The following is a 21,445-nucleotide window of genomic DNA, read 5'->3' as shown; positions in this document are numbered from 1 at the left end:
GTGGAGGATCATAGAAGGTTACAGACATAGTGGATGTGAAAGGGATTTTGAAACAAGAATAAGTTCTATTGAACTGAGAGATTTTCAGACCTGGAGCCAATTTATCAGCAAGCACAGAGTAATGTTCTACATCCAAACAGGGATCAGGCTAGTTAGCTCTGGAAATGTGTAAAAAGGAGGTTTTAATAAGTGATTATAGAGTAAAACCAAATCTTCCAAGGAAATTACTAAATAATTAAGGGGCAAAAAGAAGAGATGTAATAAATAAATCTAACAATTATCAATAGAGGAAAAGTTCTAAAGAGACCAATAAAACTGAAAATTGGGTCCCTGGACCTTGAGGGGCATGGATAGGGTAAATAGACCAGGTATTTTACCTGGGATGGGGGAGCCCAGAACTAGAAGGCATAGATTTAGGGTGAGAAGAGAAAATAAAATAAAAGGGACCTAGCGGACAACCTCTTTTTTTCATGCAGAGGGTGGTGTGTAAGGAGTGAATTGCCAGAATAAGTGGTGGAGGCTGGCACAATTATGATATTTAAGGCATCTAGATGGGTATACGAATAGGAAAGACTTACAGGGATGTGGGCTAAGTGCTGGCAAATGGGACTAGATTAGGTTAGCATAGATGAGTTGGACGAAAAGATCTGTTTCCATGCTGTACATCTCTATAACTCTATAATGGGATGCATCCTAGGTTATTGAAGGAAGTAGCTGCAGCGATAGTTGTTGCACTGATAGTAATCTTCCAGGAATCCGATTGAAAAACTGCCAAAGTAACATGTTTATTTTGAAAATGGAGTCATAAAACAGGTAGCGAGGGGAACTTCATGTCTTTTATTGGGAAATTAAATGATCCAGTCTGTTTAAAAAGGATGTAATAGCAGAGTCGATATGGCTGAATGAGGGGGAAATCATGTATGACAAATTTATTGGGATTCTTTAAGGTGGTAACAAGCAGGAGAGATAAAGGGGAAGCAGTGGATTTAATATATTTAGAACAAGTCTGTCCAATAGAAAGGCTGCAGTAGTGGGTACAGTGGATTCTTTCTCGATTATAATGTTTTTGGAGAGAAGTCTCTTGATTAAACTTAAAATATAAGCCATAGCTATTAATTTAACCTGGGGCAGTGTTTGTAGAGGAATAAGACGGTGTTATTTTCTGGGTCTGTAGATTGTGAAGGAGCAAAAATGGCTTTGCAGTGATATGTACTTCTTGTCAGATATGGGAGTTTAAAGAGAGTTTAAGGGTTACTGTGGATTATATCTGCCATAAATGCTGTTGGATGCGAATCTTATCAGATCGAGTGGATCTGTTGGAGAGACAAATAGAAGCGATGAGGAATTTGCAACAGCAACAGTATGTGATGGATGGTAGTTATAGAAAGGGGAGAAAGTCAGAGTCACAGAGATGGGTTAACTCCAGGAAGGGTAAGAGGTAGGCAGCTAGAGCAGGAGTCTTTTGTGGATATACCCATTTCAAACAGTTATGCTGTTTTGGAAAATGTAGGGAGTGATGGATTCTCAGGGGAACATAGCACGAACAGCCAAGTTTCTGGTATTGAGACTGGCTCTAATGCAACGAGGGGTAAGTCAGTTTCCAAGAGAACAATTGTGTTAGGGGATTCTGTAGTCAGAGGTACAGACAGACCAGCAGAGAAAAAGCAGAATGGTGTGTTGTTTCCCTGTTGCCAAGATCAAGGATGTCTCAGAGAGTGCAGAATGTTCTCACGGGGGACAGGGGCCAGCAGGAGGTCATGTTCCACATTGGAACCAACGACAGTGGAAGGGAAAAGGTTGAGACTCTGAAGGGAGATTACAGAGAGTTAGGTAGAATTTTAAAAAAGAGGTCCTCAAGGGTAGCAATATCTGGATTACTTCCAGTGCTACGAGCTAGTGAGGGCAGGAATAGGAGGATAGAGCAGATGAATGCATGGCTGAGGAGCTGGTGTATGGGAGAAGGATTCACATTTTTGGATCATTGGAATCTCTTTTGGGGTAGAAGTGACCTGTACAAGAAGGACAGATTGCACTTAAATTGGAAGGGGACTAATATACTGGCAGGGAAATTTGCTAGAACTGCTTGGGAGAATTTAAACTAGTAAGTTTGGGGGGTGGGACCCAGGGAGATAGTGAGGAAAGAGATCGATCTGAGAGGGGTACAGCTGAGAACAGACCTGAGTCAAACAGTCAGGGCAGGCAGGGACAAGGTAGGACTAATAAATTAAACTGCATTTATTTCAATGCAAGGGGCCTAACAGGGAAGGCAGATGAACTCAGGGCATGGTTAGGAACATGGGACAGGGATATCATAGCAATTACAGAAACATGGCTCAGGAATGGGCAGGATTGGCAGCTGAATGTTTCAGGATACAAATGCTACAGGAAGGATAGAAAGGGAGTCAAAAGAGGAGGGGGAGTGGCATTTTTGATCAGGGATAGCATTACAGCTATGCTAAGGGAGGATATGCCTGGAAATACATCCAGGGAAGTTATTTTGGTGGGGAACTGAGAAATAGAAAGGGATGATCACCTTATTGGGATTGTATTATAGACCCCCCAATAGTCAGAGGGAAATTGAGAAACAAACTTGTAAGGAGATCTCAGCTATCTCTAAGAATAATAGAGTAGTTATGGTAGGGGATTTTAACTTTCCAAACATCGACTGGGACTGCCATATAGTGTTAAAGGTTTAGAAGGAGAGGAATTTCTTAACTGCGTACAAGACAATTTTCTGATTCAGTATATAGATGTACCTACTAAAGAAGATACAAACCCTGACCTACTTTTGGGAAATAAGGCAGGGCAGGTGACTGAGGTGTCAGTGGGGCAGCACTTTAGGGCGTGTGACCATAATTCTATTCGTTTTAAAATAGTGATGTAAAAGGATAGACCAGATCTAAACGTTGAAGTTCTAAATTGGAGTCTAAATTGGAGAAAGGCCAATTTTGACGGTTTTAGGCAAGGACTTTCAAAAGCTGATTGGAGACAGATGTTCGCAGGTAAAGAGACAGCTGAAAAATGGGATGCCTTCAGAAATGAGATAACAAGAATCCAGGGAAAGTATATTCCTGTCAGGGTGAAAGGGAAGGCTGGTAGGTATAGGGAATGCTGGATGACTAAAGAAATTGAGGGTTTGGTTAAGAAAACGAAGGAAGCATATGTCAGGTACAGACAGGATAGATCGAGTGAATCCTTAGAGTATAAAGAAAGTAGGAGTATACTAAAGAGGGAAATCAGGAGGGCAAAACGGGGACATGAGATAGCTTTGGCAAATAGAATTAAGGAGAATCCAAAGGGGTTTTACAAATACATTAAGGACAAAAAGGTAACTAGGGAGAGAATAGGGCCCCTCAAAGATCAGCAAGGCGGCCTTTGTGTGGAGCTGCAGAAAATGGGGGAGATACTAAATGAATATTTTCCATCAGTATTTACTGTGGAAAAGGATATGGAAGATATAGACTGTAGGGAAATAGATAGTGACATCTTGCAAAATGTCCAAATTACAGAGGAGGAATTGCTGGATGTCTTGAAACGGTTAAAGGTGAATAAATCCCCACGACCTGATCAGGTGTACCTGAGAACTCTGTGGGAAGCTAGAGAAGTGATTGCTGGGCCTCTTGCTGAGATATTTGTTCATCGATAGTCGCAGGTGAGATGCTGGAAGACTGGAGGTTGGGAAACATGGTGCCACTACTTAAGAAAGGTGGTAAAGACAAGCCAGGGAGCTATAGACCAGTGAGCCTGACATTGGTGGTGGGCATGTTCTTGGAGGGAATCCTGAGAGACAGGATGTCCATGTATTTGGAAAGACAAGGACTGATTTGGGATAGTCAACATGGCTTTGTGTGTGGGAAATCATGTCTCACAAACTTGATTGAGTTTTTTGAAGTAACAAAGATTGATGAGGTCGAACGCCTTACTGAAGTCCATATAGATCACATCTACTGCTCTGCCAAGGTTCCCCATGGGAGACTGATTAGCAAGGTTTGATCTCATGGAATACAGGGAGAACTAGCCATTTGGATACAGAACTGGCTCAAAGGTAGAAGACAGAGGGTGGTGGTGGTGGAGGGTTGTTTTTCAGACTGGAGGCCTGTGACCACTGGAGTGCCACAAGGATCAGTGCTGGGCCCTTTACATTTTGTCATTTATGTAAATGATTTGGATGCAAGCATAAGAGGTACAGTTAGTAAGTTTGCAGATGATACCAAAATTGGAGGTGTAGTGGACAGTGAAGAGGGTTACCTCCGATTACAACAGGATCTTGACCAGATGGGCCAATAGGCTGAGAATTGGCAGATGGAGTTTAATTCAGATAAATGCGAGGTGCTGCATTTTGGGAAAGCAAACCGTAGCAGGACTTATACACTTAATGGTAAGGTCCTAGGGAGTGTTGCTGAACAAAGAGACCTTGGAGTGCAGGTTCATATCTCCTTGAAAGTGGAGTCGCAGGTAGATAAGATAGTGAAGGAGGAGTTTGGTATGCTTTCCTTTATTGGTCAGAGTATTGAGTACAGGAGTTGGGAGGTCATGTTGCGGCTGTACAAGTTATTGGTTAGGCCACTGTTGGAATATTGCGTGCAATTCTGGTCTCCTTCCTATCAGAAAGATGTTGTGAAACTTGAAGGGGTTCAGAAAAGATTTACAAGGATGTTGCCAGGGTTGGAGGATCTGAGCTACAGGGAGAGGCTGAACAGGCTGGGGCTGTTTTCCCTGGAGCGTCAGAGGTTGAGGGGTGACCTGATAGAGGTTTACAAATTATGAGGGGCATGGATAGGATAAATAGACAAAGTCTTTTCCCTTGGTTTGGGGAGTCAGAACTAGAGGGCATAGGTTTAGGGTGAGAGGGGAAAGATATAAAAGAGACCTAAGGGGCAACCTTTTCACACAGAGGGTGGTACGTGTATGGAATGAGCTGCCAGATGATGTGATGGAGGCTGGTACAATTGCAACATTTAAGAGGCATTTGGGTGGGTATATGAATAGGAAAGGTTTGGAGGGATATGGGCCGGGTGCTGGCAGGTGGGTCTAGAGTGGGTTGGGATATCTGGTTGGCATGGATGGGTTGGACCGAAAGGTCTGTTTCCATGCTGTATATCTCTATGTCTCTCTATTAGCATGAATAGAGGATTGTCTAATTTATGGAAAACAGTTGGGATAGAATCACAGAATCCCTACATTGTGGAACTAGTCATTCGGCTCATCAAGTCCCTTCCACTCCTCTGAAGGGTGACCCATTCAGATCCATCCACCCACCCAATCCTATGCCTGTCACCCTACATTTCACATAGGTATTCTGCCAAACCTACATATGTCTGGACACTATGGGCAATTTAGCATAGCGAATCCACCCAACCTGTGTATCTTTGGACTGGGAGAAAGTGACGATTGCAGATGCTGGAGATCAGAGTCAAAACGTGTGGTACTGGAAAAGCACAAGATTGTCGCATCCAAGGAGCAGGTGAATCGACATTTTGAGCATAAGCTCTTTGTCGGAATGTACGTTTGGACTGTGGGAGAAAAATGAAGCACCCAGAGGAAAGCCATGCAGACGTAGGGAGAATGTGTAGACTCCACACAGATGGTCGCCTGAGGTTAGAATCAAGTCTGAGTCTCTGGCACTGTGAGGCATCAGTGCTAACCACAGAGCCACTGTGCTGCCTGTAAATAAGGGATAAATGGGGCATTTTCAGGATGGCAACCTGTAACTTGTTGAATGTTATGGGGATCAAGGCAGGGTCACAATTATTTACAATAAATCGTGACTTGAGGAAATTGAAAGTACTATAATTAAGTTTGCAGATGTCATGAAAACAAGTGGAAAGGAAATTGGTGAGGCTGACATGAAGTATCTGTAGGTTAAGTGTGTGGGCAAAAACTTGGTACATGGAATATAATATGCAATAACGTTTCAGGAAGAAGAGGGATTGAATATTATTTAAATAGAGAAAGACTGCAAAAAGCTACAGCACAGAGATTTGTGCATGAAATCACAAAAGGTTAGCATCTAAATTCAGCAGGTAATAGGAAAGGTAAATGGAATGTCATACAAGGTACGCGTCAGACTACAGATGGAATATCGCGAACCATATCAAAGAATAGAATTTTCCAAGGAAGATTCTCAAGGCTGATACGAAGTATGGACAGAACACTTTATGAGGAGAGGTTAAGTAAGTTGGGCCAGTACTTACTGGAATTTACAAAAGTGGCAGACAACCTTGTTGACACGCACCAGATTCTGAAGGGATTGACAGGCTAGAAGCCGAGATTGTTTCTCCTAGTGGCAATACCTAGGACAAGAGAGCATGATTTCAAAATTAGTAGTGACACGTAAGACAGTAGTGAGGAGGAACTTATTCCTGAAGATAGTGAATTTGTGAAATTCTGTAGAGGGCTGCTAAGGCTGGGTCATTAAATATACTCAAGGTTGAAACAGCCAAGTTTTTAATCAGTATAAGAATCAAGGGTTATTAGGTAAAGGTTATCAGAAGAGTGAAGTTGAGGGTTATCAGGTTAATCATGATCTCACTGAATTGCAGAGCAAACTTGATAGGTTGAATGGCCTGCTTCTGATCCTTTGTTTTATGGTCTAAGATTACAACATTGGTGATGGCCATTGAGCCTGTATTGTCCATACAGGAGTTTGGCAGCACGGTGGCTTAGTTGGTTAAGGCACCTGTCTTGGAAGCAGGAGGTCCCGGGTGGTCTCTCATATTTTCCCTTCATTAGAACACGATAGTTCTGTTCTTGTGTGATCTTGCATTATAAGAAAATTGTGCAACAGCCACACCATTTCACCAAATGGAGCTGGAATCACGTTACAACCAATACCAGGAAGGAAAGTTCATATTCTACAGCTAATGGTCTAAATTCTTCAATCACACTAAAGCCAATTTGTGTTGAAGAAAGATGTGTTTCAGTAAAACCAACTGTATTTTAAAGATCCATGTTGGAGTTCTGTAAAAGTAATCCATTCCTTGCAGTCCTACAATTCTTTTCCTGTTCTATCCAAAATATGAAGATGTGTATTAGCTGCAAGAGCTATAATTTGAACTGAAGATCATCTTTGCAAGGTAGGTACTTGACTATTAAGCCTCAAGTGTTGTAAAGTTGATACCAGATTGTTCTACCTTTAATTCCTTTTTTGTGATATAAAACTACCAATTAAGTGGCAATTATGTGACACTCATACCAGTTCTCATATCTTTGTATTCTTTAAACTGAATGATAGGTTTCTGCTATTACCTTATTGGAAATAGTTAAACATAATTTGAAGAACAACTAATTCTACAACACTGTGTACCATGATACATCTGACAACAATAAATTACACTCAAACTCAAGTTATTTTTAGTATTACTGATAGAACTTTGAGTTTTTTTGATTAGATTAGATTAGATTCTCTAGTGTGGAAACAGGTCCTTCAGCCCAACAAGTCCACACCGCCCCTCCGAAGAGATACCCACTAAATCCCATTCCCCTACCCTATATTTACTCCTGACTAACACTCTGGGCAATTTAACATGGCCAATGCACCTGACCTGCACATCTTTGGATTGTGGGAGGAAATCAGAGCACCTGGAGGAAACCCCACACAGACATGGAGAATGTGCAAACTCCACAGAGACAGGCAGGAATCGAACCCAGGCCCCTGCTGCTGTGGAGCAGCAGTGCAAACCACTGAGTCGTTGTGCCGCCCTAGAAACCGGAGCACCCGGAAGAAACCTATGCAGACACTGGGAGAATGCGCAAACTCCACACAGACCCAGGGCCAGAATCGAACTCAAGTCCCTGGCTAACTGCGGAGCCACCGTGCAACCCCAGAGATCATGTCATCATCCTAGCTTACAAGTGGAAAAAAAATTATAACATTGGAATAATTGGCTAAGACTGGTATTTATTACCACTTATTTTGCCCTGAGAAGCTAAGGCCATTTACTGCACCTCTGTAGTCCCATAGTTCTGTCAGTTAGGCAGGGTTTTCAGGATTTTGATGTAGTGATCATGAAGAACCAATAACATGCATCAAAGTCATACTGGTGGATGATTTGCAAGTGTTGATTTTCTAAGCATTCACTGCTCTTGTCCTTCTAAATGGTGGAGGCTACGGTGTTGGAACAAACTAAAGAGGCCAGGAATTAATTAGAATCACTTGGTCCACTGCCGGATGCAAATATTACATGGTGAGTTTCAAGACGATTGGTAGTTTGGGTTGAGGTTCTGGATATAAAAGTCTGCTAGCTGAGCTGGAAGGTTTGTTTTCAGACATTTCGTCACCATTCTAGGTTAACATCATCATCAATGAGCCTCTGGATGAAGCACTGGTGGTACGGCCCACTTTTTATTTATGTGTTTAGGTTTTCTTGGGTTGGTAATGTCATTTCCTGCAGTGCAGTCATTTCCTGTTCTTTTTCTCAGAGGGTGGTAAATGGGATCCAAGTCAATGTGTTTGTTGATAGAGTTCTGGTTGGAATGCCATGCTTCGAGGAATTCTTGCATGTTTCTCTGTTTGGCTTGTCCTAGGATGGATGTGTTGTCCCAGTCAAAGTGGTGTCTTTCCTCATCTGTATGTAAAGATACTAGTGAGAGTGGATCATTGCAAGAACTGTAACAAAGACTACATTGGACAAACAGGCAGAAAACGAACTACCAGGATACATGAACATCAACTAGCCACAGAAAGACATGACCCACTCTCACTAGTATCTTTAGATATAGTTGAGGAAGGACATCACTTCAACTGGGACAACACATCCATCCTAGGACAAACCAAACAGAGACATGTGCAAGAATTCAGAGAAGCATGGCATTCCAACTGGAACTCTATCAACAAACACATTGACTTGGATCTCATTTACCAGGATCTCATTTACCACTCCTTGAGAAAAAGAATAGGAATTGGCATCACCAATCCAAGGAAACCTAAACACAAACAAAAAGTGGGCCAGACCACCAGTGCTTCACTGGAGGCTCACTGATGAAGTTGCCTAGTATGGTGATGAATTGTCTGAAAATGAATCTTCCAGCTCAGCGAGCAAACTTGCATCCGTAAATATTACTGTTCACTTAACAGCTCTCAAAAGACTCCATTCTGTATCTATCTAGCTGACTAGGATGTTCTAAGTTGGAAATTAATTTATGAAGCTCTTATGTACCATTTGAATTTCACCTTGGTAGTTGGATGTTCTAGAGGACAGTCTGCCTAAAAGAAACCCAACACCCATTAGCTAAACCATATGTACAGAATTCCATCGCAGTGGTGTTAATAGATTGCTGCACAAAAATGTCATGCTCTGTCTTTTGCTTGCATTTTTTTTGTTAAATGAGCCCACATGCATACTACTGCACTCTTCCAGATTAAGTTTTAATGCTTTGATAAAATTCTCATCCCTGTTTATAAATCCCTTCATGGTCTCATCCTTCCCTCTCCTGTAGTCTCCTCAGCAAATGCTCTTTCCAAAAAGGACCTTGTGTATTAGCCTTTTAAATTTGTCACTATTAACGATCACACCTACAGATACCATGTGTCTGAGCTCTGGCTTTCATTCCCCTCTCTTCCTTTACAAGTCCATCTTAAAATTAACTTTGACAAAGCATTTGTGCATTTGCCCTAACATCTTGTTATGTGGCTCAGGTCAAACTGAGTTTAACAATGCTCTTTGGGAATATTGAAACAATAAAGGCACAATATAAATGCAAGTTATCATTCACAGTTCCAAGCCTCAGATATCAAGATCTGACAAAAAAATCACCCCATTTCAAACCAATGAATTCCAAACAATTTGGAAGGGAATCAAGAAACACGACTAAAAGAGACAGACAGCTTTTTTTTAAAAAAGCTTGTGAAAAATTCCTTTACAAGTATTCACTTTTAATATAAAGAATTCACAGACTGATCTGAAATCACAGCCCTGCTTGGTTGGTTATCAGGCACTTTACTACTCTTCTGCCACAGTTATGTGGGGGGTGGGGATGATCGAAGAACATAGAGAAATTCACATCCTACATTTGTATTACAAAAGGTACAAAATAATTCATTGCCCCTTACTAAAAGAAAAACATTGTAGTTCTTTGTTTTACCCCAACAAGAAATTTTTGTCAAGCGACTTGCCTATCTTCAAAAATATCTGTATTTGTTTAAAATAGTTCTGGTGAACAACAACTTGGTGCCTCACTCTTCATATAAAATGAAAGAAAAGCAGCTGGGGAGCAGTCATTCACTTTTAAACCTTTATGAATCTGAGGTTCACTAGAAATAAGTGGCCCAAACATTTCTGCTTTGTTTGGAAGAACCTTTGTTGAGTTGAATACTTTATTCTGTAACGATGGTGCGGTATGCTTTCCAGCAGGTGGCCTTTTCATGTATAGGTTGCCCCTGCAGTGGTTGTCACTTTCATTCTCTTTGTTGTCCATTATTGCAGCTTTCAAATCAGCAGTTTCTATAGCAGCATTGGCATATGACATGTGTCGAAATAGTTTAACACCTTGTGATTTGTTTATTTTAGAAACACAGGATAAATGAGACGTCAATACTCGAGTTTTAGCTGTTGAAGGTGGAATCCATTCATCAGAGTCACTGTCATAAGACGTGCTAATTGGGCTGTTGCTTAACAAAGAGGAATTTAATGAAACCGAGGCAGGATTGCTTCCAAATTGCCACTGAGACACTTTTTGCATTTGAGACAATTGCTGTTTAAGTTGACCATTTTGCCTTTGTCTGAAACCAGTTGACTTTGGACTTGGCCCAACACAGGGTGACATTTTGAGAGGTATAGTTTCTCTCCCTCTGAAGGATTTTAAACTTCGCAATCTTGAAACTGGTGTAGACTGAGAAAATGGAACAAAGTCCTGTGAATCTGAAAAGTCATGTTCAGACACGTTTGGTGCATCACTCTCTGGAGGATCATTATTATTTTGGATTTTCACAGCTGCATCTGAACTACACAGCAAAATACTACACTGCTGCTCATTGAGCTTATCATTAATCTTATAGATTGATTTCGATAAAATGGATAGGTTTGTTCTGAGACAAGTTGATGGTTCATCTTTATCGCTTTCTGTATCATTGAAGAGATCACCAGAAACATTGTATTCTTGCTCAGTACAGAGAGTTGACATATCCTGGAAGGAGGTGTTTTTATAGAAGGTAGAACCAGATGACAGTTGAGATATGCTTACAGGTTTAATATCACATTTACCGATGTCGTGTCCTTTAATGCGCATTGAATCTTGAAACTCATGGTCAATACTTTTCTTCATTTTTAGTATTTGTTTTCCAGAAGGCAAACGAGTTTGAAAACCAATATTATTCAGTAAATCAGATTCATTTGCAATGTAAAAGGGATCTGCCAGCTTGTTAACTTCAGTAGCTTTATGCTCAGACAGAAACTTTGAGTATTCGTCCAGTGGCTCCTCCTCAAGGTTGTGCAGCTTTGGTTCACATGTTCGAACACATTTGGTGCTACAATTACCTACGTTTACTGGGTTCACAAATGTACTGTAAATCTGCAGAACTGCGTCCTGAGTGGGAGGGTACGTATCATTGGGAATAGAGCCATCAACTGGCAGCACTGGTGGTGCAGTTGCTAGAGAGTTCTCCTTGCGTGTGATATCACTTTTGAAGACATCTACAACCCTATTTAGAAGACCCTTTGGATTCTTTGAGTAAACACAAGGGCTTTCTTTGGTTCCAAATTCCCTAGGTCTTTTTAAATTACAGTTAGTAGAATTTGTACACACTTCCTTGCATCTTGGACTTTGCCCTCGAGTTCTATTCAGAAGGATATCAGTTTTCAATTTTTTCAAACTGCAGGAATGTATGGAACCATCAACAGCATCTTCTTCATCGCATCTCTGCTGATTAGCTTCTACCTTTGCTATAAATTCATCGAGACTTTCAGAAAACAGCAAGTCATCCCACAACGTGGGATCAATGTGATCCATGCTGTCCTCTGATAAATTATAAGATTTATCGATAGACTGGTTCTCATCACAATCTTTGCCATTTGACAAAGAGTCTCCAGAGTTTTGCAGACAATACCTTTGCTTATTAAAGCTCGAGTTGACACAGTCTTTCTGTAACTCAAAGATTGTATGACAATATTGATGCATACAATCATCATTAGGCAATGGGAGACTCACCATTGCAGGTGGGCTATATTGATTGATATCACTACTACTTTGAAAATCTGAAGTAGGAAAATGCAACAAGGTACTTGTATTACATTTTCTATTCTGGTATTTTTCTGCTGCATGGTAGGAGGGGCTGTACTTTGAAAGAACCCTTCTAGTGTCTGCTGTTGAAAGATCTTCAACTGCAACACAGTCACCAGAGGATAAAACAAGGGGAAAATCCTGTTGCCAATAATTCGATAATCGGTTAGCATCATTTAACCCGGTGAAGGACTGAGTGTTACCTGACAACAAGCTTGTGGAGCTCTTGATCATGGCACTAGATTGATCAACACTATTGAAAGGACTATCAGATAGCATTGAACTGGAAGAACAATCTTGGAGATTGTCTAAATCTAAGAGCTTCTTATAATAATTGATAACAGTACATCCATAGATTGCAGTGTTTGGCACTGCAATCTGGCAGGCTACAAGGTGTGTTTCATATCTTTTCATGCTGATAGGAGCTTGTAAGGGACTCAAAGATGGTGACCACGTGCTCGGCAGAAATTCAGATGCCTGTGAATAAAACAAAAAAAAATCAAATGGCGCCAGAAAATGGGATTACAATGTTAAAATCTGATTAAATAAATATTGCAATTATACTATTAAATGTAATATTAGATTACACATGAAGTTTAATGACTATTCTAAAATTTAAATTTATATTTACCAAGTTTTTTCTTAAATTTGATGGAATTCAAATATTATTTGTGACTATAAAATTATATTCCAGCTCAAAAATTATTTTAGGGCAGTCACTTCTCGTATTCAAATTCCTGTCAAAATCCTCGCTGTAAAACTAACTAGCCTACAAAGAAAAACTGCATCTGTAAATTTCATGTAGGAACAAACTACTGCAGATGCTGGAATCTGTACGGAAAACAATAAATGCTGGAGATCACAGTAGGTCTGACTGCACCCATTGAGAGAGAGCATCTCAAAACGTTAGCTTGCGCTCTCTCCATGGATGCTGTCCAGCATGGATGCTGTCAAATGGCACTGTGATGTCCAGTATTTGTTATTTTCTGTAAATTTCACCTATGGTATAGCTAATTTAGCTCATCAAGTCATTGTCAGTGGTCTCCTGGACTGGTTTCAATCACCTGGAGGGAGTGGAGAGGAATTTTCCAAAGCTAAATAACGGGGGAAAAATATCTGGGTTTTTGATTGTTCTTTTGGTCTCCCTGAGTAGACTACATGATATCTACGGAGTTGATGTAATGCATAAAACATTGCTGCTATAGATTAGAAGAAGAATCAAGACTTTTCCTATCCGATGTCCTTTGTACGTATGCATGGGCATTTATGTAGCCTCAGATGGATTCATTTTATACGAAGCATGCATCATACTCTTGATGATCATAACAAAAAATAGAGTGTAGTTGACACTTTCAAATACTGGTTGATGCTAAATTTATAACTTATTTTGACACTTTAGTATCATTATTATATACAACTGGGAAAATGCTGATCTGAAGCCCCACGATCAGAGAAGCTCATTGATGTCTTTGGAACATAGGCAAACTGTGTAGAGCTCCATGGGACCGATAATGACTGAAGGCAGGCAAAATAATTGAATTAGGAACCTCCTTCCAAAATAAGTTTTAACATTTTAATTAGTTGGGAATTTTCACCAATAGCTAAGTAAAGGCAGTAAATTATAAAATAATGAATGGCAAGTCAACACAATGTTAATATAAAAGCTGCTGCTCAATATTATAAAAGCCTTTTCTTTCAAAGTTAAATGCAGGAGAACATGCAACTTTGGTCTTCATTCAAAGAGTTTCCTAAAAATTGTATTTCATATTATTCTATGGACAGTTTAGTTCAATGGGAGTTTTTTTTTACCATTTTGTGACACTTGAATGACTAACATTTACTTACAAAAATAATGACACTCATCATAAGTGTAAAACAGATGAACAGATTTTAAGAATGAATGCTCATTTAAGCTGTAACAATTGATCTACGTTGAAACCGACATTGGCTTAATCACAACTATTAATCACCATCTAGTTATTTGATGGAAAGAATTAGTTTGTAACATGATGTAGGAAAGATTTTTAAACTTTTCATTTTTCATTTCAGTAGAAAGAAGCATAAAATACCTTCACTCCAAAGATAAAGCTCCTTCCAATAAAACAGTATTTCACAGCTTGGACAAGCAAATCCTGATTTTTTTTTTCTTTCTGCTCTTGTAATTTCTTCTTCAAACCTTCACAGTATCTATTTGGAATGAAATATGCTACTTGATTAGGTGGATGGAGAGTAGGTGATGAGTATAACCTGACTACTGGCATTTGATCTATGTGTGGAAAGACATGTTGGAGGAATTAGGCCTTTTACTAGAGTGTCACTACTATCAAAGCCACATATTCATATCTACCTAACTTGAAGTTAGATGTTTCCCAGGACACACTACATACAATCAGTGAGATTACAAATCACAAACTTCAGAGGACACTGTAATCTGTAAGGATGAGGGTCACAATTACTAAGATAAAACCAAATCGGTTAGAAAGGATGTTTACTGATAATCACACAAAGTTTACCACTACTTGTTACTCCTCAGATATGGAAGCAGTCTATGTCCATATGGAGCACAACAACATTCAGGCTTGAGCTGACAAGAAGCAAGTAACATGTGAGTCACTCAACTGCCAGGCAATCCTCAACACGAGAAAATTTAAATCATTGCTCCCTGACATTCAGAGCCATTTTTATGGCTGAATATTTCCATCATCAATATCCTGGGGGTTACCATTATCCAGAAACTGAACAGGATAAGGTTAGGGAAGAAATTGTGGGGCCCCAGCAGAAATGTGTGTATCATCGATTAACCACAGGTGAGGTCCCAGAGGATGGCCAATGTTGCGCCTTTAGATAAGAAAGGTTCTAAGAGAAGACCGGGAACTATAGATCTGAAAGCCTGACATCAGTGGTGGTATATTGTTGGAAATTACTCTGAAAGATAGGATTCCCATAAATTTGAGTGGCAAGGACTGATTAGGGATAGTCAGTATGGTTTTGCGTGAGGAAATGATGTCTCTCAAACTTGATTGAGTTTTTTAGGAAGTAACCAAAAAGATTGATGAGAGCAGTGTGGTAGACATTGTTTACATGGACTTCAGTAAAGCGTTTGACAAGGTTCTGCATGGTCGGCCGATTAATAAAGTTAAATCACATGGGTTTCGGGGTGAACTTGTCAATTGAGTACAAAATTGGCTTGATAATTGGAGACAAAGGGTGATGGTGGGGTGTTGGTTTTTTGGACTGGAAACCTGTGATAGGTGGTGTTCCACAGGGATTGCTACTAGGTCCACTTTTGTTTGTCATTTATAGAAACGATTTGGATGAGAATATAGGAGGCATGGTTAGTAAGTTTACAGATGACACCAAAATTGGTGGAATAATTGTCACTAAAGAAGGTTATCTAAAGATTACAAAGAGATCTTGATCAATTGAGTCAATGGGCTGAGGAATGGCAGATGGAGTTTAATTTGGAAAAATGCAAGGTATTGAATGTTAGTAAAACAAACAAGGGCATGACTTATACAATTAATGGTAGAGCCCTAGGTAGCGTTATAGAACAGGAAGACCTAGGGGTTCAAGTGATTAATTCTTTGAAGTTTGCATCACAGGTAGTCAGAATGGTTAAGGTGGCGTTTAGCATGCTTGCCTTTATTGCTCAGAACTTTGAGCATAGGAATTAAAATGTCATGTTGGGGTGTATAGGACATTAGTAAGACCTCTTCTGGAGTACTATGTGTAGTTCTGGTTGCCCTTCTAAGGATACTATTAAAGTGAAGAGTGTTCAGAAAAGATTTACCAGGATGTTGCTGGGAATGGACAGTTTAAGTTGTAGAAGTCAGCTGGAAAGGCTGGGACCTTTTACGCTGGAGCATAGGAGGTGGAGGGTGACGTTATGGACCGTTTTATAAAATCATGAGGACTATAGATAAGGTGAATGGCAAGTTTCTTTTCGTAGGCTGGGGATTTTCAAGAGTAGGGGGCATATTTTTAAGGTGAGAGAAAAAGTTTTAAAAAGGACTAAAGGGAAATTTTTTTTGAACAGAGTGGTTCATGCATGAAATGAACTGCCAGAGGAAGTGAGGAATACAAGTACAGCCACGACATTTAAAAAGACACTTGGGATAAGTATATGCACAGGAAAGGTTTGGAGGGATATGGGCCTAATGTAGACAAGTGGTATAAGGTTGGTGTGGGAACATGGTTGGCATAGACTATTTGGATTGAAAGGTCTGTTTCCATGCTATATGACTCTATGTAAATATTGTGTTTACAAGAGCAGGTCAAGGCTGGGAATTTTTCAGAGAGTAATTCAAAGCCTGTGCACCAACAACAAAGTGCAAGGCAGGAGTGTGATGGTATACTCTTCAACTGCCTGGATCAGTCCAGCTCCAACAACACTCAAGCAGCTCGACACCATCCATGACAAGGCAGCCTGCTGGTTTGGAATCCCATTGAATACCAACAACATTTATTCCCTGCAAAAAAGCAGTGTGAAACATGTACAAGATGTATTGCAGCAACTCTGCAGCTTGGACAGCACTTTCCATCCCAAGGTCTCTACCAGTTAAAAGGACAGGATAGCAAATACATGTGACCATAGGAAACTGCAAGTTCTTCTTCAAATCAAACAACTCACCCTGACTCAGAAACAATGACCTCTAGTTCTAGATTCTTCCATAAGAGGAAACATGTACTCCATATCTAACATCGGTCAATACCCCTCAGGATTTTATACCTTTCAATTAAGTCACCTCTTACTTATCTGAAATCCACTGGAGACAAGTCTAGTCTGTCTAACCTTTCTACATTATAGAGTCATAGAGTCACAGAGATGTACAGTATGGAAACAGACCCTTCAGTCCAACCCGTCCATGCCGACCAGATATCCCAACCCAATCTAGTCCCACCTGCCAACACCCAGCCCATATCCCTCCAAACCCTTGCTATTCATATACCCATCCAAATGCCTCTTAAATCTTGCAATTGTACCAGCCTCCACATTAGACAACCTTCCCTGCACTGCTTCATTGTATTTATATCTTTCATTAAATAAGGTAATTCAGTTGAGATTCCATCAATGTTTGCATAAGTGAAGCATACTTTTGCATTCTATTCCTCTCACAATAAACAATAACACGGGGAGTTAAAGTGGTATTATTGCTGGACTGGTAGAACCAGGTAATGCTCTGGCAACATGGGTTCGAATCTCACTATGGCAGATGTGGATTCCGAATATTTTTAAAAACTGGAATTAAAAGATTTATATTAAAAAAATCATGAAACCATTGTGATTGTCATAAAACATATCATTTATACAGAAATTACATAAAGTAAGTGGTCATCTGGTGAAAATAGTGAGATCTACAGAACCAGGCCCAAATGGCCACTCGACAGAAGGACACAATGAATAGTGGTGAAAACATATTAAATAAAAATTAATCTTAAAAAAAGGAAAGCTATGCAGATTTGAAGAACTAATGGCGAAGTCAAGATAAGTGACAGCTGGAACAGGGACCATAATTTAACACAGGGGTATAGGCATGCTCAATTGTAAAAGCAGCTTGCTATAGAACTCTCAACAAATGGATCCAATCAAAGTTTTGTGGTCCCCTCACAACCAGTTATCTTTAAGTTTGGGAAGTCCAGCACAAATGCAAAACACATCTGAAGCATTTGCATCCATCTCCACTCAAGTATTGTATCAACGTCTTTCCAAGATTCCCATCACAGAATTAATTTAACTAACCAGTTTAATTCTCAACATATGGCTGATTGACATGTCCAGTACAACAGCCCTGACAACATCTTGGCTCTAGTCCTGAAAATGTCTGCTTCAGAACCACCTGTGAGACTAGCTAAGCTATTCTAATGTAACAACAACACACCATTCACACAAATTGGGAAATTGCTCAAGTGTGCCATGTCCACAAAAACAGGACAAACCAAAGCTACCAACTATTGCCCTTTCATCTACCCTCAATCATCAGAAAAGTATTGATAGCATTGCCTATGACACTCTCCAAGTGGTAATTACCAACAACCCACAAAGGCAAAGTTTGAATTCAGCTAGAGCCAGTTGGTCCAGGCTTCAGAAACTATCACTCCTTAATCCAAACATTAACAGCAAGGTAGCATCTGAGCAAGTGTGGAATCAAGGAGGCCTGGCAAAACTGAAGTCAATGCAAACTGGTGAAAACAACACGAGATGGAGTTCTACCTAGCACAACAAAGTGGTAGCTGGCTGTTGGAGGTCATTCATCCTAGCTCCAAGATATCACTGCAGGAATTCTCAGTTGTTTCCTCAGCTCAGTTATCATCAGCTGATTCAGGATAAACTTATAGCAACATATGGACACTGTTCAGGACAACTGACATTTGCATCACACATAGTGGGCAATGACCATTTCCAACAAAATAAAATCGAAATACTTTCCCTTGATTGACTACTGAATCTTAGCATTTACCAATAGGAACAGTTGCATCAATAATCTCCAAAAAAGGGAGAATCTAACCATCAACCCTTCATAATCACTAACTGCTAAATCTACTGCTAACATTAGAACCTGAAGGTCACCATTGATCAGAAACTGAACTGTACCAGCTACATAATCATTGTGGCTACAATGTTCAATTTACTTCCTAACTGCTCAAAGCTTCTCTACCACTCACAAGGTACAGGTCAGGAGTGTGATGGAACAGTTCCCACCTGCCTGAAACAGCACAGTTTCACATTAAGCTTGACACCATTCAAAGCACCCACTTGACTTGCACCCAATTCATCATTCATTCCCTCCAATATCAATACACCAGTATGTACCATCCAAATGGTGAAGCAACTCACCAAGGCTTCTCAGACATCACCTTTGAAACCCATGACCTCTACAACCTAGGATGGGGCCAACAATCTATGGTTCCAGACCAGAATGCCGCTCTTTAACATTTCATTTGCAGCTCCCACTTAACGGTATTCATTTCACCAATTCATAATTGCGCAATAATATTTAATGATCCAGGTTTCTGCTCTGATTGGTTATTGAATGGTTATATTCTGCAATTGCACTTTAATATGGAAAAAGTGAGCAGTATTTTGTAGGACTGATTTTCATAAGTGGGATGGAATTCAAATTGACCCCAACAGCTAAAGGAATACTTTCGAATGGCATACATCATCAATGTACTAATTATTCCAAGATCTGGGTGAATTGAAATCTAGACATTTAGCACATTTTCCTCTAATCATATAAACCTGATGATTATTTTTAAAATTTAACATATTCAAATAATAGTGCAGATAAACGCACTGCAGTGTTAATGAAGTTCTAGACTTCAGACAAAAAATATCCACCTAGAAGTGACAGATATCATGAGGTTTTAATTCTACAGAAATAAAGACAAAAACAAACTTAAGTGCATAATGTGCCTTAAGTTTGTTTTTGTCTTTATTTCTGTAGAATTAAAACCTCATGATATCTGTGACTTCTAGGTGGATATTTTTTGTCTGAAGTCTAGAACTTCATTAACACTGCAGTGCGTTTACCTGCACTATTATTTGACTATGTTAAATTTAAAAAATAATCAGGTTTATATGATTAGTGCATAATGTTCCTTAGATTCTCGATAAACAATGTTTTCCCTCTTACTCATGCCTTGACTCATTCTACAATCTTGCTTTATCGCGTGGCTCTCAAGTTTTAGAAAATATTTTAATAAAAAGCTAAGTTAAAAAAGGGACAAGGGCAGGAAGTGCAGGTAAATATAATCATCTGCACATTCATCTTCAATTTACAGACAATCCTAACTTAGAAATAATCACCATTCATTCATTTTTGCTGCAGTCAAAATCCTGGAACTCCTAAACAATTGTAAGTGAGTGCCTTTACCACATAACTGCAACAGTGTTTGACAGCTGGTCACATTCACCTGCTGAAGGGCAATAAGGAATGGACAATATAAGCAACTCCTGCTAGGGATATCTGCATTTGGTGAATGAACAACAAAAAAAAAGGGCCGCTGTGCAATGTGTACTGACTGCATGAATAGAGCCCCAAGCTGATCTCAATTATTGAATCACCTAATTCCTGTATTTAATATGAATTTCCAACCGGAAAGGAACATTATTTAAAGGGATTTTGGTCACCTAAATTTATGGTTCCTCATAGAGAAGAAATATTAACTAAAGGAGATAGCTAAATTCAACAGTCATTAAAGTAATGCAGGGAGAAATCCTAGAGAAAAAGATTGTGTCACTTAGGGAGATGCATCAAATTGCAAGAGTAACAATTTCAACATTGCTTTACATACTGTTGTGCTGACCATGCCATCCATTGATTGTACCAAGTGGCAAGCACTAACTACTATGCCAGCAAAAAGATCCTTAATGCTACATGTTCACACATTCACTTAAGTTCTTTGGTTGTATTTGAGCAGTCATCTCTCAAACTCCTTTTCCTGACCCGCATTCCTCTTCTAGTTCCTCACAGAACAGGGCTACAGATCAAAGAAAGAAGCAGGTGAATAGGCCTTGAGGAGTGTACCATCAGGCTCTAGGCATAGAGGCATGAAGTAACATGAAGTCATGGACCTCTTCAAACTCATGATTCATGTTACAAGAATATACAAATTAAGAGCAGGAGTAAGTCACTCAGCCCCTTGAGCCTGCTCTGTCATTTATTAAGAGCATGGCTGATCTGATTACTTTTCTGCCTACTCCAGGAAGTTTTCACACCCTTGCTCATCTGTAGTTTATCCACCTTTGCCTTAAAAACATTCAAAGACTCTGCTTCAACCACCTTTTGAGAAAGAGAGTTCCAAAGAATCATGAGCCTGGTGTCGAAAAAAAACTCATCCATTTTAAATAGGCAATGGCTGACTTTGAAATAGTTACCACTAATTTGAGAGGCTCCACAAGAGGAACAACCCTTTTCTTGATATATCCTTTCAAAATCCCTCAGAATCAGATACCTTTCAGTTAAATCACCTCTTACTTTAAATTCCAAAAGATATAAGCCTATTGTCCAAACTTTTCTCAGGAGACAACCCAGCCATTCCAGGGATTAGTTTAGTAAATATTCTCTGAACGGTATCCAGTGCATATACATCCTTCCTTAAATAAGGAGAACAAAACTGTACACAGTATTCTACATGTAATTTTATGAGCACCCTGCATAACTAAATCACAACAACCAACCGCCCCCCACCCCCAACCCACCTCCACCACCTGTGCATTCAATTCCCC

The 21,445-nt window shown here is 39.8% G+C and overlaps 1 protein-coding gene across 4 annotated transcripts in view; it reads right to left on the bottom strand.

Annotated features, from left to right (window-relative positions):
* Nucleotides 1-9,853: 9,853 nt before the first annotated feature.
* Nucleotides 9,854-21,445, bottom strand: part of ddias (DNA damage-induced apoptosis suppressor) — a 48,742-nt gene continuing 37,150 nt past the window's right edge. For 2 of the 4 annotated variants that reach the window (XM_072577686.1, XM_072577685.1), the window contains 2 exons: nt 14,286-14,403; nt 9,854-12,693 (listed from right to left, as the gene is read on the bottom strand). In XM_072577686.1, coding sequence (XP_072433787.1) covers nt 10,141-12,693; nt 14,286-14,403 — 2,671 coding nt within the window. In that variant the 3' untranslated portion in view covers nt 9,854-10,140. The remainder of the gene's footprint in view (nt 12,694-14,285; nt 14,404-21,445) is intronic. The other 2 variants (XM_072577687.1, XM_072577688.1) reach the window with 1 other exon arrangement.

This window comes from Chiloscyllium punctatum, chromosome 9 (genome assembly GCF_047496795.1).
Source record: "Chiloscyllium punctatum isolate Juve2018m chromosome 9, sChiPun1.3, whole genome shotgun sequence".
NCBI lineage: Eukaryota > Metazoa > Chordata > Chondrichthyes > Orectolobiformes > Hemiscylliidae > Chiloscyllium > Chiloscyllium punctatum.
The sequence above is the reverse complement of the archived record's forward strand: the minus strand, read 5'-3'. Positions and strand labels throughout refer to the sequence as shown.